Source organism: Marmota monax, unplaced genomic scaffold, assembly GCF_021218885.2.
Source record: "Marmota monax isolate L192 unplaced genomic scaffold, Marmota_monax_Labrador192_F-V1.1 WCK01_AAM20220418_F8-fsc00102, whole genome shotgun sequence".
NCBI classification, from domain to species: Eukaryota; Metazoa; Chordata; class Mammalia; order Rodentia; family Sciuridae; genus Marmota; species Marmota monax.
The window spans coordinates 2,414,024-2,432,033 of NW_026692494.1; the positions used below are offsets into that span (position 1 = coordinate 2,414,024).

The window sequence follows — 18,010 nt, forward strand, 5'->3', positions numbered from 1 at the left end:
GGTCTCACTGAGTTGCTTAGTGCCTCACTTTTGCTGAGGCTGGCTTTGAACTTGTGCTCCTCCCGTCTCAGCCTCCCAAGTCACTAGGATTACAGGTGTGTTCCACTGGTTGGGCAGTTCATTGATCACTTTAGAAGTAAACTTGAGTCTTGCCACCAAGAAAGCATACACAGAGCACAGGTATGTGCTGGTGAGCCCTCACTGGGCAGCGATACAGCAGGTCAGATATAGAGACATGTGCCACATGGTTGCATAAGTGAAGGTCGTGTTTATTTTTTCATGGGTATGTTAACAATCAGGATTGAGGAGGAAAGCATGAACTCCTTCTGAGGTAATTTTCTTCAAGATCAGGGGACTGAATGCCTTCAGGTTTTAAAATAGTCCCTAGTAATCCTGTGGATTTTAGTGATAACTATGGTGATATCTCTTATTTCATCTCTAATTTTATTAATTTGGGTCTTCTCTCTTTTTTTTTGTTCATTTGGCTAAGGGTTTATTAAACTTGTTTTTTTTTCAAAAAACCAACTCTGTGTTATATTTATCCTGTGTATTAATTACTTATTCTCAATCAGCTCTGATCTTAACTGTCCTACTAGTTTTTAATAGATTTGTTCTTATTTTTATAGACACTAAGGTGCATCCTTAGGTAGTTTATTTGGAATCTTTTTTAAAATGTAGGCACTCATAATTATAAATTTCATTCTTAGAACCATATTCATAGTGTCTCACTATAAAGCACCAGCAGAATAGTGTAGGGAGGAAGAGAGAGAAAGATGAAATACTGGAGCTAAAATGGAACAAATTATATTCCAAGCATGTATGGTTATGTCAAAAATGAAATTCACTATTATGTATAACTGTAATGTAGTAATCTAATTTAAAAATTTAAACTTCTTACATTCATCTATGATCGCTATGACCTCCCCAGGTTGAACTAAGAGGATATAGAAAATCTAAACAGACCAATAAAAAGCAATGATATTGAAGCAGGAATAAATAGTCTGCTACTAACAACCATAGAAACAACAATGAAGCTCAGGGCCAGATGGATTCCCAACTGAGTTCTCCCAGACTTTTGAAGGACTAATGCCAATGCTCCTCAGATTATTTCATGAAATTGAAAATAGAAATTCCAAATTTATTCTGTGAAGCCAATATCATTCTGATACCAACACCAGATAAGGACACATCTAAGAAAAAACTATAGACCTGTATCCAGATGAACATAGATGCAGGAACCTTCAAGACAATATTAGCAAACCATATTCACCAACATATTAATAAGATTGTATGTAATAATGAAGTTGGTTTCATTCCAGTGATGCAAGGATTATTGAATATTTGAAAATCAATAAATGTGTAATTCATCACAGGAATCAAATTAAGGACAAAAATCACATGATCATCTCAATAGAGGCAGAAAAAGCCATTGATAAAATTCATAATCCATCCATGTTAAAAACACCAGTAAAAGAAGGGATAGAAGGACTTACCTCAATACCATGAAGGCTATATTTGACAGACTGAAAGTCAACATTATAGTAAATGGAGAAAAACTGAAAACAAATTTCTCTAAAATCAGGAAGAAGACAAAGATGTCCATTCTCACCACTCTTATTCCATATAGTTCTTTGTGTGTGTGTGTGTGTGTGTGTGTGTGTGTGTTGCTGGGGATTGAACCCAGGGCCTTGTGCATGTGAGGCAAGCACTCTACCAACTGACCTATATCCCCAGCCCCTAGTTCTTGAAACTCTAGGGAGAACAATCATTCAGGGGATGAAATTAGATAAGGGTTATAGATGATATGATTTTGTATTTAGAAGAACTAAAAATCTTTTAACAGAAAACTCCTAGAACTATAATCAGATTCATCAAAGTAGTAGGATACAGAGTCAGAAAATTAATAGTTTTTCTAATCACAAATACTGAAACCGCTAAAAAAAAGCAATGAGGAACCAGAAACCCAGGGATTAATATAATTAAAGAGGTGAAAAAACTCTGCAACGAAAACTTCAGAATATTGAGAAAAGACATAGGAGAAGGCAGTAGAAAATGGAAAGTCTTCCCAAGTTTATGGACAGGCAGAATTAATATTGTTGAAATGGTCACATTACCCAAAGTGATATCTATATTCAATTCAATCCCCATCAAAATACCAATGGCATTTTTCATAGAACTAGAAAAATAGTCCTACAGTTAATGTGGTACAATAAAAGACCTGGAATAGCCAAATAAATCCTAAGGAAAGAAAAGCAATGCTGGAGACATCACAATGCCTGGTTTCAAATTATACTACAGAGCTGTAGTGTCAAAATTGCATGGCATTGGCATTCAGACACAATGTATACCAGTGGAAGAAAACACAGGGACAAACCCTGAGACAGTTGTCTGATCATTTGAATAGGGCAGCAAAAACATGGATTGAAGAAAATATATTAACACCAACCCCCAATAACCCAATCAATAAATGGGCAAATGGACTAGATGTTTCTCAAAAGAAGAAATTTAAAAAGTCAACAAATATATGAAGAAATATTCAATAAACCTTAACAACATCCTTAATAATCAGAGAAATACAAGTCAATACTACACTGAGATTTTTATCATCCAAAATGAATGTATAAATTCAATAAATGTCTGGTACAATTTCAATCTTTTTCTTTCTTTTTTTTTATAATATGTATAGTCATATAATTTATTAAAATTAATTTAACAATATACAAAATATTAGCAGTAATTTTTAGGTTCAAAACCAGAAATGTTGAGATGGCAAAACTCTAGGAAGATCTTTTCCATCAACAATGTGATCTAGCTCACTAGTTCAGGCTGAACATTGACTCTTCGAAGCACTTCTTCAGGCATGCAAAAAACAGGACTAACAGGTTTAATCTGTTCTTCTCCCAAAAGTGACAATCCAGCAATGCCAAATAATGTATGAAAAGGATCCACCATGTCTCCTGGCCTATCTGCAAATCCTCCAGTTTCTTCATCTTGACCAATCTTTTTCTTATAGCATGCGATAAACTGACTCTAAAATTTAAGGGACACATGAAAGAAAAATTCTCCAAAGTGATCTCAAGAATTCTGAAAAAGACAAAAATAAGAAATACATTATCAGTTTTCAAAACATACTACACTTAGTATATGAAATATGACTTATTTGATAGAAAAAGGAGTCACTGAAATACATAGAGGGATTTTAAAATAGAGCACACTAGGAATTTAGGACATTTTATATATGACTAATGTAAATGAAGGAATCGAAACAGAAGCCTACATGCAGTGGGAACACCACACAGATGAGCAGGATCTGCAGGATGCACTGTAGATTTCATGAATAAAAATCACTTCAAATGCAACCCAATGGAAAAAAGACATAAATACAAGTGGGGCAACCGTTATTAGTGCAGAAAGAGGTGTAGATTGCTGGTTCCTTGAGGGAATCACATGTGGAAATCCAATATCAAACTGCTGGGAGCTTTAACTCAGATCCTCAATTTTCAGAAACCCAGGTAAAGCTCAAGAAGGCTTATTGCTCCTACAGTGAATTTTCTCTCTGAACCCACATAGAGAGCTCCTATGTGGACTTAATAAAATAACATAGCACTTGGGGGCAAAGATGCAGCCCAGGAGCCCTGCACTGGAGGCCAGGATGGAGAAGACCTCCATGGCCACCATGACCTTGCCCTTGGTGCTGTGGTACACAGGGAGGAAGGTGAGCCAGACACTGCAGAACACCAGCATGCTGAAGGTCAGGAACTTGGCTTCATTGAAGGTGTCAGGCAGGTTCCTGGCCAGGAAGGCCACCGTGAAGGTCCCCAGGGCCAGGGAGCCCAGGTATCCCAGGGCACAGTAGAAGGCAATGACTGAGCCCTTGTTGCACGTGATGATGATGCAGCCATGGTCAGAATGTGTGTCTGTGTCCACAAAGGGAGGAGAGGTCCCCAGCCAGACTCCACAGAGAGTCAGCTGGATGAGGGAGCAGCTGGGAATGATGAAGTTAGGTGCCCCTGACACCAGGCACCGCCTCATCCTTCTCCCTGGGGCAGTGACGTTGAAGGCCAGAATCACAGTGACAGTTTTGGCCAGGACCGTGGAAACGGCCACAGTGAACACCAGTCCAAATGTGGTCTCCTGCAGGATGCAGGTGGCTGTGCCGGGACGGCCAATGAAGAGCAGAGAGCAGAGAAAACAGAAGGTGAGGGAGATGAGCAGGATGTAGCTGAGAGCCCTGTTGTTGGCCTTGACTATGGGGGTGTCTCTGTGCTTCACAAAGACCCCAAGGACAGCAGCCGTGAGTGCAGAGAAGCAGAGAGCCGAGCAGGCCAGAGTCTTCCCCAGGGGTCTTCATAGGCCAGGAAGGTCACGGCTCTTTGGATGCAGTGGCTTTTCTCTGTGTTGGCATATTGGAGATCTGGACACTTCATACACTGGTCCATATCTGAGGAAGAATGCAAATTAAAAATTGTGTAAGTATTCAACTATGGATTAAATGTTATCAATATATATAATTGTTTTTTGCTTGTTTATTTTGTAGTGATGGGGATCTAACCCAGCTCCTCACACATGTCTGGCAAGTAGTCACCATGGAGCCAGCCCCCAGCCCTGGGTCTGTTGTGATCTCCTCAGGTGACAGGTTTTTGACTTTACTAACTTTGTGCATTTTATGTATATTCTCAAATCTACCAATGTGATACTTCATATTATATTTTTATGAAAAAATATTTTGTAGAATCATAAAATTACCTCCTTTTAGAAGTTTTACTCTTTTTTGTAGATTGATTTCATGAATGGTTTGTCAATTTTTATGGGATTTTACTCTAGATTTCTTATTCTTTCTTTGTTTTTTAAGTTTTTGTGTTGCATTAGTCTTTTCTATTTTGTCTGCATTTAATGTGCTGTTCCATTTCTACCTCATGACGATTGCTTCATGTATAACCTGCCAAGCATTTTTATCAAAATAGGCATAATAATAACTTACTCCTTTTTACAGTAAGGGGTTTTAAATTTCTCTCTAATGAGAGTTTTAGTGTTACCCCACAAGTTTCATTAATAATATTTTCAATGTTGGACTCATGATTGTCTTTCTTTAAGTCTCTTCTCTTACTTATGGTATATTGAAAGGTGTATTTCCACTGTGTTTCTTTAGAAAGAACTTTCCTATTAAACCCCGATTCTCTGAACAATCTGTCAGTTTACACTCTAATCAAACCTTATAACATCCCTACTATTTCTCACAGTTCTTTTTTTTTTTTTTTTTTTTTGTGCTAGGGATAGAGGCCAGGGACACTTAAGCATGGAGCACATCCCCAGCCCTTTTTTTGAGGCAGGTTCTTGCTGTGTTGCTTAGGGCTTAGCAGGTTGCTGAGACTGGCTGTGGACCTGAGATCCTGCTGCCTCCGCCTCCCAAGTTACTGGGGTTACCTGCATTGCCACTATGCCTGGCTCTCTCAAAATTTTAAAATCTGGATCTTTACAAAGTATTTTTTTCATTTGTTTATTTTTATTTATTTTATTTTTATTTATTTTGTCTTCATTTAATTTATTTTTATTTATTTTATCTTCATTTAATTTTTAAAATTCTACACAACACCAGGATAAATCCTGATATAATCACAAAATATGGAACACCCCCTACCTAGTTTAGATCCCAGCAATTCCCTCAGTGCCCCCAACTCCACTCCACTGATCCCCCACCATTCCATTTACAATTTACATTTTTTAAAAAATTAGTGTCCTGTGGATGCACCTGATGCTGAGACCCCCTGTGCCACCTCCATGCAAGCCATATGAATATTTGGTCAGATTCAGTTCATTGTTCTTCCCTTTCCTGTCCCTTCTTCCTCCTCATCAATCCACTTTGTCTCCCCTACTGATCTGAAAGGTGAATTTGTTAAGGCATAAGTGTGTGGGTACTGACATTGTTGAGTACATTGTTCTTTATATGAGTTTATGGAACGTGGACATGACTGTCCCCTAAACTTATGTGTATAGAGAAGTATGCAAATTAACTGTATTGCCTTCTATATTGTCAGTCTCAATACATTTATAAACAAACATTTGAATCACATTGTGTTGTGATATTAAGCTACATATACACCACACAGTGAAATCTGAAAAACCCTGCATGGAGCTGATTCTAGCCATTTGTTACTATAAATCTAAACATTACCAAGATGATACCTAGGAATTATCATTATTACTTTTCTGACATATGACTATGTCAGAATCCAACCTTCATTCCCACATTCTCTATTAATTTCAGTCAGAAGGAACCTTTTTTTATGTCCATGAATATTACATGACTTACAAATGTGCAATTTTTTGGTTTCCACTAATCCTAAAAGAATTTAATCTACACTTTCTGCATCAGATACCATAGGAATGCTCCCAATACTAATTCCACCTTTCCTGTAACAGTTCCAATATAAATGCCTCCTTGAAGAACACCCTTTAAAAATCAGTGAATATAGCAGTGCAGCCCTTTGGCTCTTTCTTGAATTTGTGTCATTTTATCTTGTGTATTCCACTCACCTGTGAATGAGTGGAGAGCAGGGAATAAGACCTACTCATGGGAGCTTTGGAAGCACGCTTTATAGCACAGTGACACCTGCAGATTAAACCAAGCACTTTCTGAACCCTGCTATGTGTCAAGAGCAGTGCTAGGCAGTGGGGAGGTAGAGTGTGAAGGATGTGTATCTGCAATGTGGTCTAAACATAGTTTCAAAGGAGACCAAGAAGATTGTGCTTTAAATTTCATGGTGGAGATGAAACTGACGTTCCTGTGCGGTGGTGGAAAGGGCTTCTTGAGATTACATGCCCATAGTGTGTTTAGAATGGTGTAGCCAAATGTGTAGTTTAGGTCTACAGAGTTGTGTTATTTCAAGGTGAAATACTATTGTGAATAACAATTAAACTCCTACCTGAAGGAAAGAAGAGTTTTATCTCTGAAGTCCCTTCCAGATCTTTTCCATTTGCTTGTATTGACTGAAGAATATTAAGAATAATAGGGAATTTCTGTACAAGGCACATGCTCACCTGTTTCATTAGAAATCTCGTTCTCCGGGCAAGGAGTGCAACTGAAACAACAGGCAGGCTTTCCCTCCTGCGGGGATTTCCTAAATCCAGGACCACATCTCTCAGTGCAGACAGAACGAGGGGTCTGAGGAAAATCAGATGGGTGTTGGGAACTGCTCAGCCTCATTGGACTTGTCCTCCAGTCAGTACAGAGTGTTAGAGAATGGGACCATTAGAAGGCATAATCTGTATACAAAAGTCTAATAAATTGCTTTGATAATGCTATAGTTATGATATCATATGTCTCCCAAAGACCTTGATGCTAAAGGCCAATAGTGCCATTGTGAGGTGGTGGAACCTTCAAGTAGTGGTACCTAGTGGGAGGAAGTTTGGGCATAGCCTTGAAAGATGTTGAAATCTCTCTACTTCCTGGTTACAATGAGGGTAGCAACTTCCCTGCCACATACTCTCACCATGATGTACTTCCCTAGCTACAGACCCAAAAGCAAGAGGCCAAATGACTACAGACTGAAAACCCTAAACTGAGTCAAAACAAACACATTCCTTCTTATTAAGTTAGATTTTCTTAGGCAACTTGCCACAGTGATGGAAACTAATACAGTTGTCATGTATATTTTATGATATGAAATATACGAACAGTTAGAATCATGTTGGTAAGTACATGGGTTTTTGTCCATGGACTGAACATCAAAACTGAGTGAAAATAGATCATTTCTCCTGTGTTAGTTAGGTTACTGTCACAGTAACCAAAACACCTGACAAGGACAACTTAATGTAGGAAACATCTACTTGGGCTCACAGTTTCAGAGGTTCAGTTCATGGTTTCATGACTCCATGGCTCTGGGCCTGAGGTGACACAGAACATCATGGAGGAAGGAATGAGGGAGGGAGGGAGAATATGAGTTGCACATGAGAGCCTGAGACTAAACATATAATCCCAAGATTGGCCCCCAGTGACCGCCTTCCACTAATCACTCCCAACTTGCCTACTGTTACCACCCAGTAATCCATTCAAATTATTAATCCACTGATTTGGTTATGGCTCTTATAATCAAGTCATTTCAACTCCTGCATTAACACAAGGGCTTTCGGGGGACACTGTGTATCCGAATCATAACACCTCCATATGTGTTGATTCTCAGGTGCCATGTGTATTTTATGACATGAAATATATAAATAGTTACAATCATGTTGTTAAAAATGGGTTCATTTTTCAACCACCAAGAAAATTTCATGAGAAAATTTCTTGAATATATGTTGTTAAATGTACTTTGTATGCCCATGAATGAGCAATCAGGGGACATACAATACAGGACAAATTTTTGTTTATACTTGTGTAGTTAAAGCATTGTGATTGAGTCCAACCCACCTGTGTAAATCCTATGCTCCACTGTATCAGGTCCTCATGTAAAGACAGTTGTTGGCCACGTGGAGCATGTGGGGAAAACTTTCCTACTTTCACCTTTTGTCCAAGACCTTCTGAAAGATTCCAAAAGTTTTGAATATCATATTCTCCTTCCAATTTCATTTTCTCATCCAAATCACTTGTTCTCCAGCAGGATTTTCAAAATTTATTTTCTTGAGAAATGGGTGAAGCTAAAGAGATACAGTATTTTATGAATAAGCATGTCCCAAAGTTAAGACAGAAACCCTGAAGTTGATAAAGTCCCCTGTCTTTAATCCCTGTTTATTTATTTATTTAGGTAACAGAGATTTAACCCAGGGACAACTAACCACTGAGCAACATCCCTAGCTTCTTTTTGTATTTTATTTAGATACAGGATCTTGTTGAGTTGCTTTGGAACTTGGCTTTTAACTCAAGGTCCTCCTTTCTAAGCCTCCTGAGCCACTGAGGTTATAGGTGGGTGACACGGCACCTGGCTAATCTCTATTTTATAATGCTACTTTAACATAAGCATCATAGAGTACAACAAATGATAGCCCATGGACAGCTAGAGAATAAGGTTTCTAGAATGATAGTTCCAGGAGAAGTTTCTCAATTAAGCACATGTAAATAATCAGAGGGTTTGGGAATCAGATAATACCTTAACTGCCTAGTGGAAGCTCACTGCATCTAGCGAGCCTCAGTCTAAGTCTGCAAAATAATGTGGTTAATTCTTCAAGTGATGTGAAATGTGTTCACTTATGTAAGTGTCCATTAGAGTCCTAAGCAGCACTTACACACTTCAAGAGTGAATTCTGCTCTTATGGTTTAAGACAGTCATGGAAAATCAGGATTTTTTCTGTTGAAAACATCAGCTCAACAGGAGTCATTTGTAATACAAGCTTTGATGTTGGTGTAGAACGCATTCTATCCTTGCTACGGGCACTTTCCTCAAGACTGCTTCTACACAGGCCTATATTTACCTCCGACACTGAAACAAGTACAGTTTCTGTTGTGCTTTCGGAGAAAGGATCCTAAACTACTTTGTTTGCTCCCTTGTGGCCATCCCTTTAGAGAATCACCTTGCAGTGGTGTGTGTCATGAGGCAGGAGAGATATTACCTGCCAAGGGGAAACCAGAAGCCCATCCCCATTTCCCATTTTTGGTGTGTCTGCTTGGTGAAGAAGCACCTCATGAAGTGTGTGGGCCACGGCATACACAGCATTGTATATGTTGTAACTCTGTTCACTCATGGCCATGTCAAAAGTGCTTTCAGGCAACCATTCCAAGGAGGCATTTAGTGGGCAGTTCTCCAAGATGTTACAGTTCAGTTGAGAAAAGGAACAATGAAAACTGTAATACCACAGCCGAGCCAGGTAAACATCTTCTGGGTATTTGGAAGGGTTAACTGTGCTGATGAAATTTGTGAACCCAGGAATCTCCCCATGGTGGTGTGAAAACATGAGAGTCCCATGGGATGAATCTAACATGAAATTTTTCCCCTTGCTGACATCTTGCCATTGTGAGTTTGTGACCCAGACTTTCCAAGTCATTAGAGTTTGCCCTACATCAAACAACAAGTCTTCTAAAAACTTAGTATCACCATAAATAATAATCACATTTGCTGATGATTCAGTGACCAAGTGATGATTGAACACATGGTTCTCTGGGATCATTTCCACAAAGGCTGCACAGACTCCATTTTGCTCTATCTCCCCTCTCAAGTCTGAGAGAATCTGAATACCTTTGTGATCTTCTGAGATGAGCAGCCCCACCCAGGTCCAGTGGAAATGAAGCAGCAAGGAGACCATACCAAGGGCCAGAGATGTGTCCTTGGGGGCCATCTGATAGAGAGAAGGAAACTGGACAGGATCACTCAGTTTATGATCAAAAGGTCCAAAATTGAGCTGAAGGGAAAAGAACATTTTGAAGGAATATGATGAGAAGGATTGTCACATAGCACAGTCTCAGTCCTGAATGGTATATTTTATGAAGCAATAGGTGGAAGTGTTACCAAGGAAATTTATTCATATCATTTTCAAAGCCATCTCTCATATCCCGAGAGCTTTCTGGAAAATTATTGAACAGCCTCAGGTTTCCAACCCACTTTTTGCACTGCACCAGCTCCTGCTGCTCTTTATTCCAAAGAAAGAAAATGTGAATACATCACCCAGTCTCTGAGACCTAACCTTTGAGATGACACACTTTGAAAATTGTTGAAATCTTGTCTCCTCCTCTAACCCTATCCAGGGCCCCATGATGGGCAACAGAGGAGAATGGCTTAATCTCTCTCTTTTCTACCCACTGTTACCTGTGGAAATTTGTAGAGTTCCAGGAATGGCCCAATCTGGTAAGATGTCTTTCATGATGCTCCCATCAGTACTGCTACAGACTTGCTTTCTCTTCTACAGGTGTAATTAGGAATCATCTTTTCCAGCCCTAATAGCCAAAAGAAGGAAGTCTCCAAAACATTCCATTCAAAATGTGAAATATTATAGAGATCAAATCCCAGAGACATGTTGGGTAAAATATGGGGGTTCCTGTTGATCTCCTCAATGGCAAAAACCAGTGCCAGAACAAGCTGGTAGTTCTTCAAATTATAGCTGCTTGGAAGAAATAGAGATGCTTAGGGGTGACTTAGCCCTGATTATCTTCAAATTCAATGGAATTACTTATGAACTGAATGCTTTTATTTTAAAATGTTTTAATTTAATTTGTTTTACACATGATAGTAGAATGCACTTATGCACTTTGATACATTATACATAGACGGGATATCATTTCATTTTTCCGAGTGTACATGTTGCAGAATCATATTTGTCATGAAGTCATGTATATACATACAGTAATAATGTCTTTTTCATTCTACTATCTTTCTTATCCCCACATCCCCTCCCCTACCTTCCCATCACCTCCCTCTACCTAATCTAAGGTAATGCAGTTCTTCCCTAGTGCCCCTCCCCCTGCCTTATTGTGAATTAACATCCACATATTAGAGAAAACATTTGGCCTTTGGTTTTGTGGGGTAGGCTTATTTTACTTAGCATGATATTCTCCAGTTCCAACCATTTACTGGCAAATGCTATAATTTCATTCTTCTTTAAAGCTGAGTAATATTCCATTGGGTGTATATACCACATTTTCTTTATCCATTCATCTATTGAGGGACACCTAGGTTGCTTTCATAGTCTAGCTATTGTGAATTGAGCTGCTATAAACATGGATGTGGCTGCATCACTATAGTATGCTGATTTAAAGTCCTTTGGGTATAAACCAAGGAGTGGGATAGCTAGGTCAAATGGTGGTTCAATTCTCAGTTTTCTAAGGAATCTCCATATTGCTTTCCATAGTGGTTGTACCAATTTGCAGTCCCACCAGCAATGTATCAGTGTACCTTTTCCCCCACATCCTTGGCAACATTTATTGTTGCCTGTATTCTTGATGATTGTGATTCTGACAGGAGATGAAATCTTACAGTAGTTTTGATTTGCATTTCTCTAATTGCTAGAGATGTTGAACACTTTTTCATATACTTGTTGATCAATTGTATTTCTTCTTCTGTGAAGTGTCTGTCTGTTCAGTTCCTTAGCCCATTTATTGATTGGGTTATTTGGTTTTTTGGTATTAAGTTTTTGGAGTTCTTTTCCTAGAGATTAATGCTTTATTGGAGGTGCATGTGGTAAAGATTTTCTCCCAATCTCTAGGTTCTCTCTTCACATTATTAATTGTTTCATTTGCTAAGAAGAAGGTTTTTAATTGATTCTTGGTTTTACTTCTTGCACTTTTAGAGTCTCTTCTACTAGGCACAAGGTCTCTGTTCTAGTGCCTAAGTCTTTGATCCACTTTGAGTTGATTTTTGTGCAGCATGAGAGATAGACGTTTAATTTCATTTTGCTACATGTGGATTTCCAGTTTTGCCAGCACCATTTGTTGAATAGGTTATCTATTCTCCAGTGAATGTTTTTGGTACCCTTGTCTAGTAGGAGATAATTGTATTTATGTGGGTTTTCTCTGTGTCCTCTATTCTGTACCATTGGGCTACAAGTCTATTTTTGTGCCAAAACCATGCCATTTTTGTTACTATAACTCTGTAGTATAGTTTAAAGTCTGGTATTGTGATGCCTCCTGTTTGACTTTTCTTACTAAGGATTGCTTTAGCTATTCTGGGTCTCTTACTTTTCCAAATAAATTTCATGATTATTATTCTATTTCTATGAAGAATGTCATTGGGATTTTAATAGTAATTGCATTAAATCTGTATAATGCTTTTGGTAGTGTGGCCATTTTGACAATATTAATCCTGCTTATCCAGGAGCATGGTACAGTGTGACATTTCAACATGTGTTTGCAATGTGAAATCATTTTTTTGTCTTTTTGATAAAAGCCATTCTAACTGGACTGAGAAGATATCTTGTTGAGGTTTTTAAATGGCATTTCTATGGTGATTAATGGTGTTGAACATCTTTATCATATGCATGTTGGTCATTTGTAAATCCTCTGTTGAGAAACATCCTTTCAGGTCATATGCCCATTTTTTGGGCCAACATTTCCCTACATCTTGGGAAAGACATTGAAACTCCGATGTAAGAGTCATTTAGAACTCAGTAAGCCACTACCAGTAAAGAACCTTCCACAACATTTGATAGTTTCATTGCCAAAAGTATAGGCATAAAAAGAATATTAAAGGATACAAAAGAGAAACTCCAGGTCACATTTATAGGCCAAGCCATCAGAAGAATAGCAGATGTCAGCAGAAACTCTAAAGGCTGGGAGGGCATGGAATGATGTATTTCATGTCCAGAAAGATAATATTGCCAACCGAGATGACTATGCCCAGCAAAGTCACCCTTCAGAATCGAGTTAGAAATGGACACTTCCTATGATAGAATAAGAAAATTCATGGCCACAAAATAGGCATTTGATAGATAGTTAAGGTAATCATACACCAGACAAGGGAGAAAAGAAGACAATCATGAGAGCATAGCAAATAAAAATGTCTCAGTGGAATAATAGGTACACAAATGAGAATTAAGAAAAAATCAAGCATATTCAATACAGAAAGGCATAAAATTTCTAAGATAAATGAGAGAGTAAAAAACAGAACAGTTAAGACTACCAGAAAAAAAATCCTCAATATGGCAAGGACAAGCACATGCTTTCAACATTAATTATGAATGGAAATGGTCTTGATTATCGGATTAAGGATGCAGACTGGCTCAATGAACTAAAAACCAAACTTACCCACATGCTGCCTGCAAAAATCTTGGCTGACTGATCATAAAATATAATAAACCTGAATGCAGCAGGTGTAGATTCACCTTTAACAAAACCAACATCAAACCAAAATCAGTGAAAAGAGACAAAATAAATGAATCAGGATAAAGTGAACAATTCTCCAAGTGGATGTAACAATTTTAAATAATACAACAAACATTAACACACCAGTTTTGTAAAACTAACACTACCAGACATGAAGGGAGAGACTGGTCCTGATACAGAATCAGTGAGTAAATTCAATAACATACACTCACCAAGAGAGAGATCATTCAGACAAAGCATGACAATTAATGAAACCCCAGAGTGCTAGATCAAATAGAGTTGACAGCCATCTACAGAATATTCCATTCAACAGCTACAGGATATACTATCTATGTATTGGCATATGGAACTTGTCCCAAAATAGATCACATATCAGGCCACAAATTAAGCCACAGTGAATTCAAAAATTGAAATAATTTATTTCATTTTATCAGGTCATAAAGGAATGAAAGAGAAATCAACAATAAGAAAAATTATAGAAATGATACAAACACATGGGGATTGACCAATCACTTTTTTCTAAAAAACAAAAATAAACAAAAAACAGGTGTCAATGAAGAAATGAATGGGTAAATTTAAAAATTCCTCATATCGAATGGAAATAGGAAGACAAGACACCAAAACCTTAGGGATACAGTGAAAGCAGTAATATAAGGGAAGTTTACACCTGTGAGTACATAAATTCAAAATAGAAATCTCAAACAACTTAATGGTGCATCTTAAATTCCTCAGAAAAGAAGAACAAAACTGAAGTTAAAATCATAGGAGAGAAGATATAACAAAAAAAAAACCAAGGCAAAATCACAAAGTCTAAAATAATCATGCAAAGGATCAATGAAACAAATATTTGGTACTTTGAAAAGACAAACAAAATTGTCAGTCCCTTATCTAAAATAAGCAAAAGAAAGAGAAATAAAGTTGGAGATAACAAGATTTTGTAGGAGATAATGTGGACATTCATAACAACATTAAGGACTATTTTGAAAACTATTTTAATAAATGGACAAATTTCAAGACACATTGTCCTACCAAAATGGAATCAAGAGTATATAAAAAATTTAAGTAGATCAATAAGAAACTTTGAGAATGAAGCAGTAATCAAAAGTGTCTAAAGAAGAAGTCTAGAACTGGACAGATTCACTGATAAATCTTATAGAATTTTAAGTACTATAATAAATGATCCTCAAACTGTTCCATAAAATAGAAATGGAAGAACCTCTCCAAATTCATTCTACAAGTCATTATTACTCTGTGATCAAGACTTGATAAAGACCACACACATACACCATACACACACACACACACACACACACAAGTAAACTGTAGACCACTATTCTTGATGAACACAGATTCAATAATCCATAATAAAATACTTGCACATTGAATTCTGAAGCACATCACAAAGGCCATGCATCGTGATCATGTGTTTGAATTCCAGGGATGCAAGGATGGTTCACCATATGCAAATGCATATAGAGCACACACGTATAATCAAGCATAAATATCATATGATCATTTTAATGCAGAGAAAGACTGGTAAAATTCAGAACCCCATCATGATAAAAATCCCTCAACAACTTAGGTTGGAAGGATGACATCTTATCATAATAAAGGTATGTGTGAGAAACCTATTGTCAATATCTGTCTGAAAGGAGAACACTGAGCTTTTCCCTGTGAAATGAGGAACAAGATAAGGATATCTACTTTCATCACCCTTACTAAATATACTAATTGAAATTTTAACCAGAACAACTAGGGAAGAGATATAAATAAAAGGGATACAAATAGGAAAAATGGAATTCATATCATTCCCATGTGAAGATTATATGATTCCATAGTTGGAAAATCCCACCAAAGACACTTCACTGCCTGACTCTAATACAACACAAAGATATAATAACCAAGTGAGCATGCTATTTCCATAAAACCAGGCATGCACATCCAAGCAAGAGAATAATGGTCCAGACACACCCCTTGCATTTATTGGGTTTTGATCCTCATGAAGATAAACAAAATGTACATTGGAGAAAGGACAGCTTTTTCAATGAGGGCCTTGGGGAAACTGGATATTCACATGCAAAACATTGATACTTGACCCTTATATCTCACAAAATACAAAAGCAACTAAAAATGAATCAAATGCTGGAATAAAGTCCTGAAACTATTAGGACTCTATTAGAAGAAAATGCATGGGAAACCTTTGAAGACTTGTACAGGCAGTGCTTTGAAAATGATCCCTGAATTAGAGTAAACAAAAGCAAAATTAGACAAGTTGGATTACATTAAGCTACAAAACTTCTGCACAGGAAAGGAAGCAACCACAGAGAGAAGTTAACCTACAGTATGAGAATGAATAGTATGCAAATTAGCCACATGACAAAGGACTAATGAGAATGTAGAATGAACTTACAAAACTCAACAACAATAACAAACAATTTAAAAAGGGCAAATGATGTGAGGTGACATTTGTCAAAATTAAGAAATTCAAATGTCATAAAAATGTATGAAAAACGCTCAATTTCTTCACGTGTCTGGGTGATGCAAATCAAAACCAAAGAGAAATGTTGTCTCACCCCATTTAATGGCTGTTATCAAAAGAAGAAAGAATAACAAATGTCGGTGAGGTTGGGGAGGAAAGGGAACTCATATTGTGTTGGTGGGAGTGTATATTACCAGAGTCACTGTTAGGAAGTGTCCAGAGGTACCTGACAAAAGCTAAAAATAGATCTACCATACAATCCACCTTTCCCACTTTGGGCTGTATTCCAAAGGAAATGGCATCAGCCTACCAAAGATACTCCTGCAAGCCAAAGTATGGAATCAGCTTACACACCCATGAATGGATGACTGGATAAAGACCATGTGTGTGTTCACACAATGGGTTATGAGCCATAGAATGGTATCCTAACATTTGCAGCAAACTGTATGGAATTGGAGGACATTACACAAAGTAAGGTGGACACAGAAAGACCAATGGGGCCTGTTGCCTCTCATATAGCCATGTGAAAGTGTCAGTATGAATCTATAATAGTGATTTCTAGAGGCTCTGAAGGGTAGGGAGTAGGAGGAAGAGAGGGAGATTGGACATGGGCTTCTAATGTAGGTTGGAGGAGGAATATGTTCTGGTGTTCTGCAGCACAGTGGGGTGGCAAGAGTTCACAGTAACCTATTTTATGTTTCATGAACACTAGAAGAGAGGTGTTTGAATGCTGCAAAACAAAGTAATGGTAAGGAGAGGGAAAGTGTAAGCACTCCAATTTGATCGGCACATATAAAATACATGTTTTGAATTATCACATTACCTTATAAAGGCATACAATCAGTGCATGTTAATAAGAACTACTGTTAATAAAATTGTAGTTGAAAATGTTTAATACCCTGATTTGACCATTACAAAATACATTGATAAATCTAGTTATCCCACTGTAATCCATTAAAATGTATAATAATTAATATTTAATAAATTAAAAATATTCTGTAAGAGGCTTATATGTCTATGGCAGGTTTACTCCAGAGGTTTCTGAAAATATAAAATCTTCAGAAAATTAGTGAAAGTCATTCAGATTGATAAAGGGAGAGTGTGGCGCTCTAGAAATGATGACTACGTGTTCCAATTGGCTTCAGTATTTTAAGCAGAGTGTTAATTGTACCAGGATATGTGGGTACATCATGTAAAATAAAGTTGAAAATCAAAACAAATGAATTCACTTACTCACTTAAAATTGGTGAGAGGAAACCTGTAAATTTAAAAGTACTATGTATAACTGCATTGTAGTAATAAAAACATTAAGATGATTTTCATATGTTTATTTTGGGGGCAAAATCAACTCCAAAGCCTCTAAATAACTTGTGAGGATAAATAAAATAAAAACAGTGTTTCAAATTAAAATATTGCATAGCAGATATACATTCCAAACAATGAAAGACTAAGATAAAGATTATTAGATTTTACCCAACCTAAAAGTTTATGCTCTGTTCCCCTTGAACATGGCTTGTAGCAAAATCTTGAAAACAAGCCACTGCATGACCATGTATTTTTAGGATACTGCCAATGAAAAATTTCTGTCCCATAACATGTAAGATGTCCTTAACAAAATAAAGGGCCTATAGCAAAAGAGCAAAATGTTAAAATGCAAGGTAGCAAAAATATGTTCTTATGACAATACATAAATATTCTATCATTTCAACTATTTGTATGAGAAATGTAATGGTAACCAATGGGAAAACATTTTCTTACATCAGATCAGACCATATTGTACAGGAAATATG

At 37.2% G+C, this 18,010-nt stretch overlaps 1 protein-coding gene across 1 annotated transcript; it reads right to left on the reverse strand.

The window, feature by feature from the left end:
• Positions 1-3,519: 3,519 nt before the first annotated feature.
• Positions 3,520-11,018, reverse strand: LOC124092191 (vomeronasal type-2 receptor 116-like). The gene is given in 7 exon segments (XM_046443656.1): positions 3,520-4,340; positions 4,343-4,441; positions 7,039-7,162; positions 8,408-8,589; positions 8,592-8,634; positions 9,544-10,329; positions 10,734-11,018. Coding segments are annotated over 6 exon segments (1,992 nt in total). The 5' UTR covers positions 10,267-10,329; positions 10,734-11,018.
• Between the last annotated feature and the right edge of the window lie 6,992 nt (positions 11,019-18,010).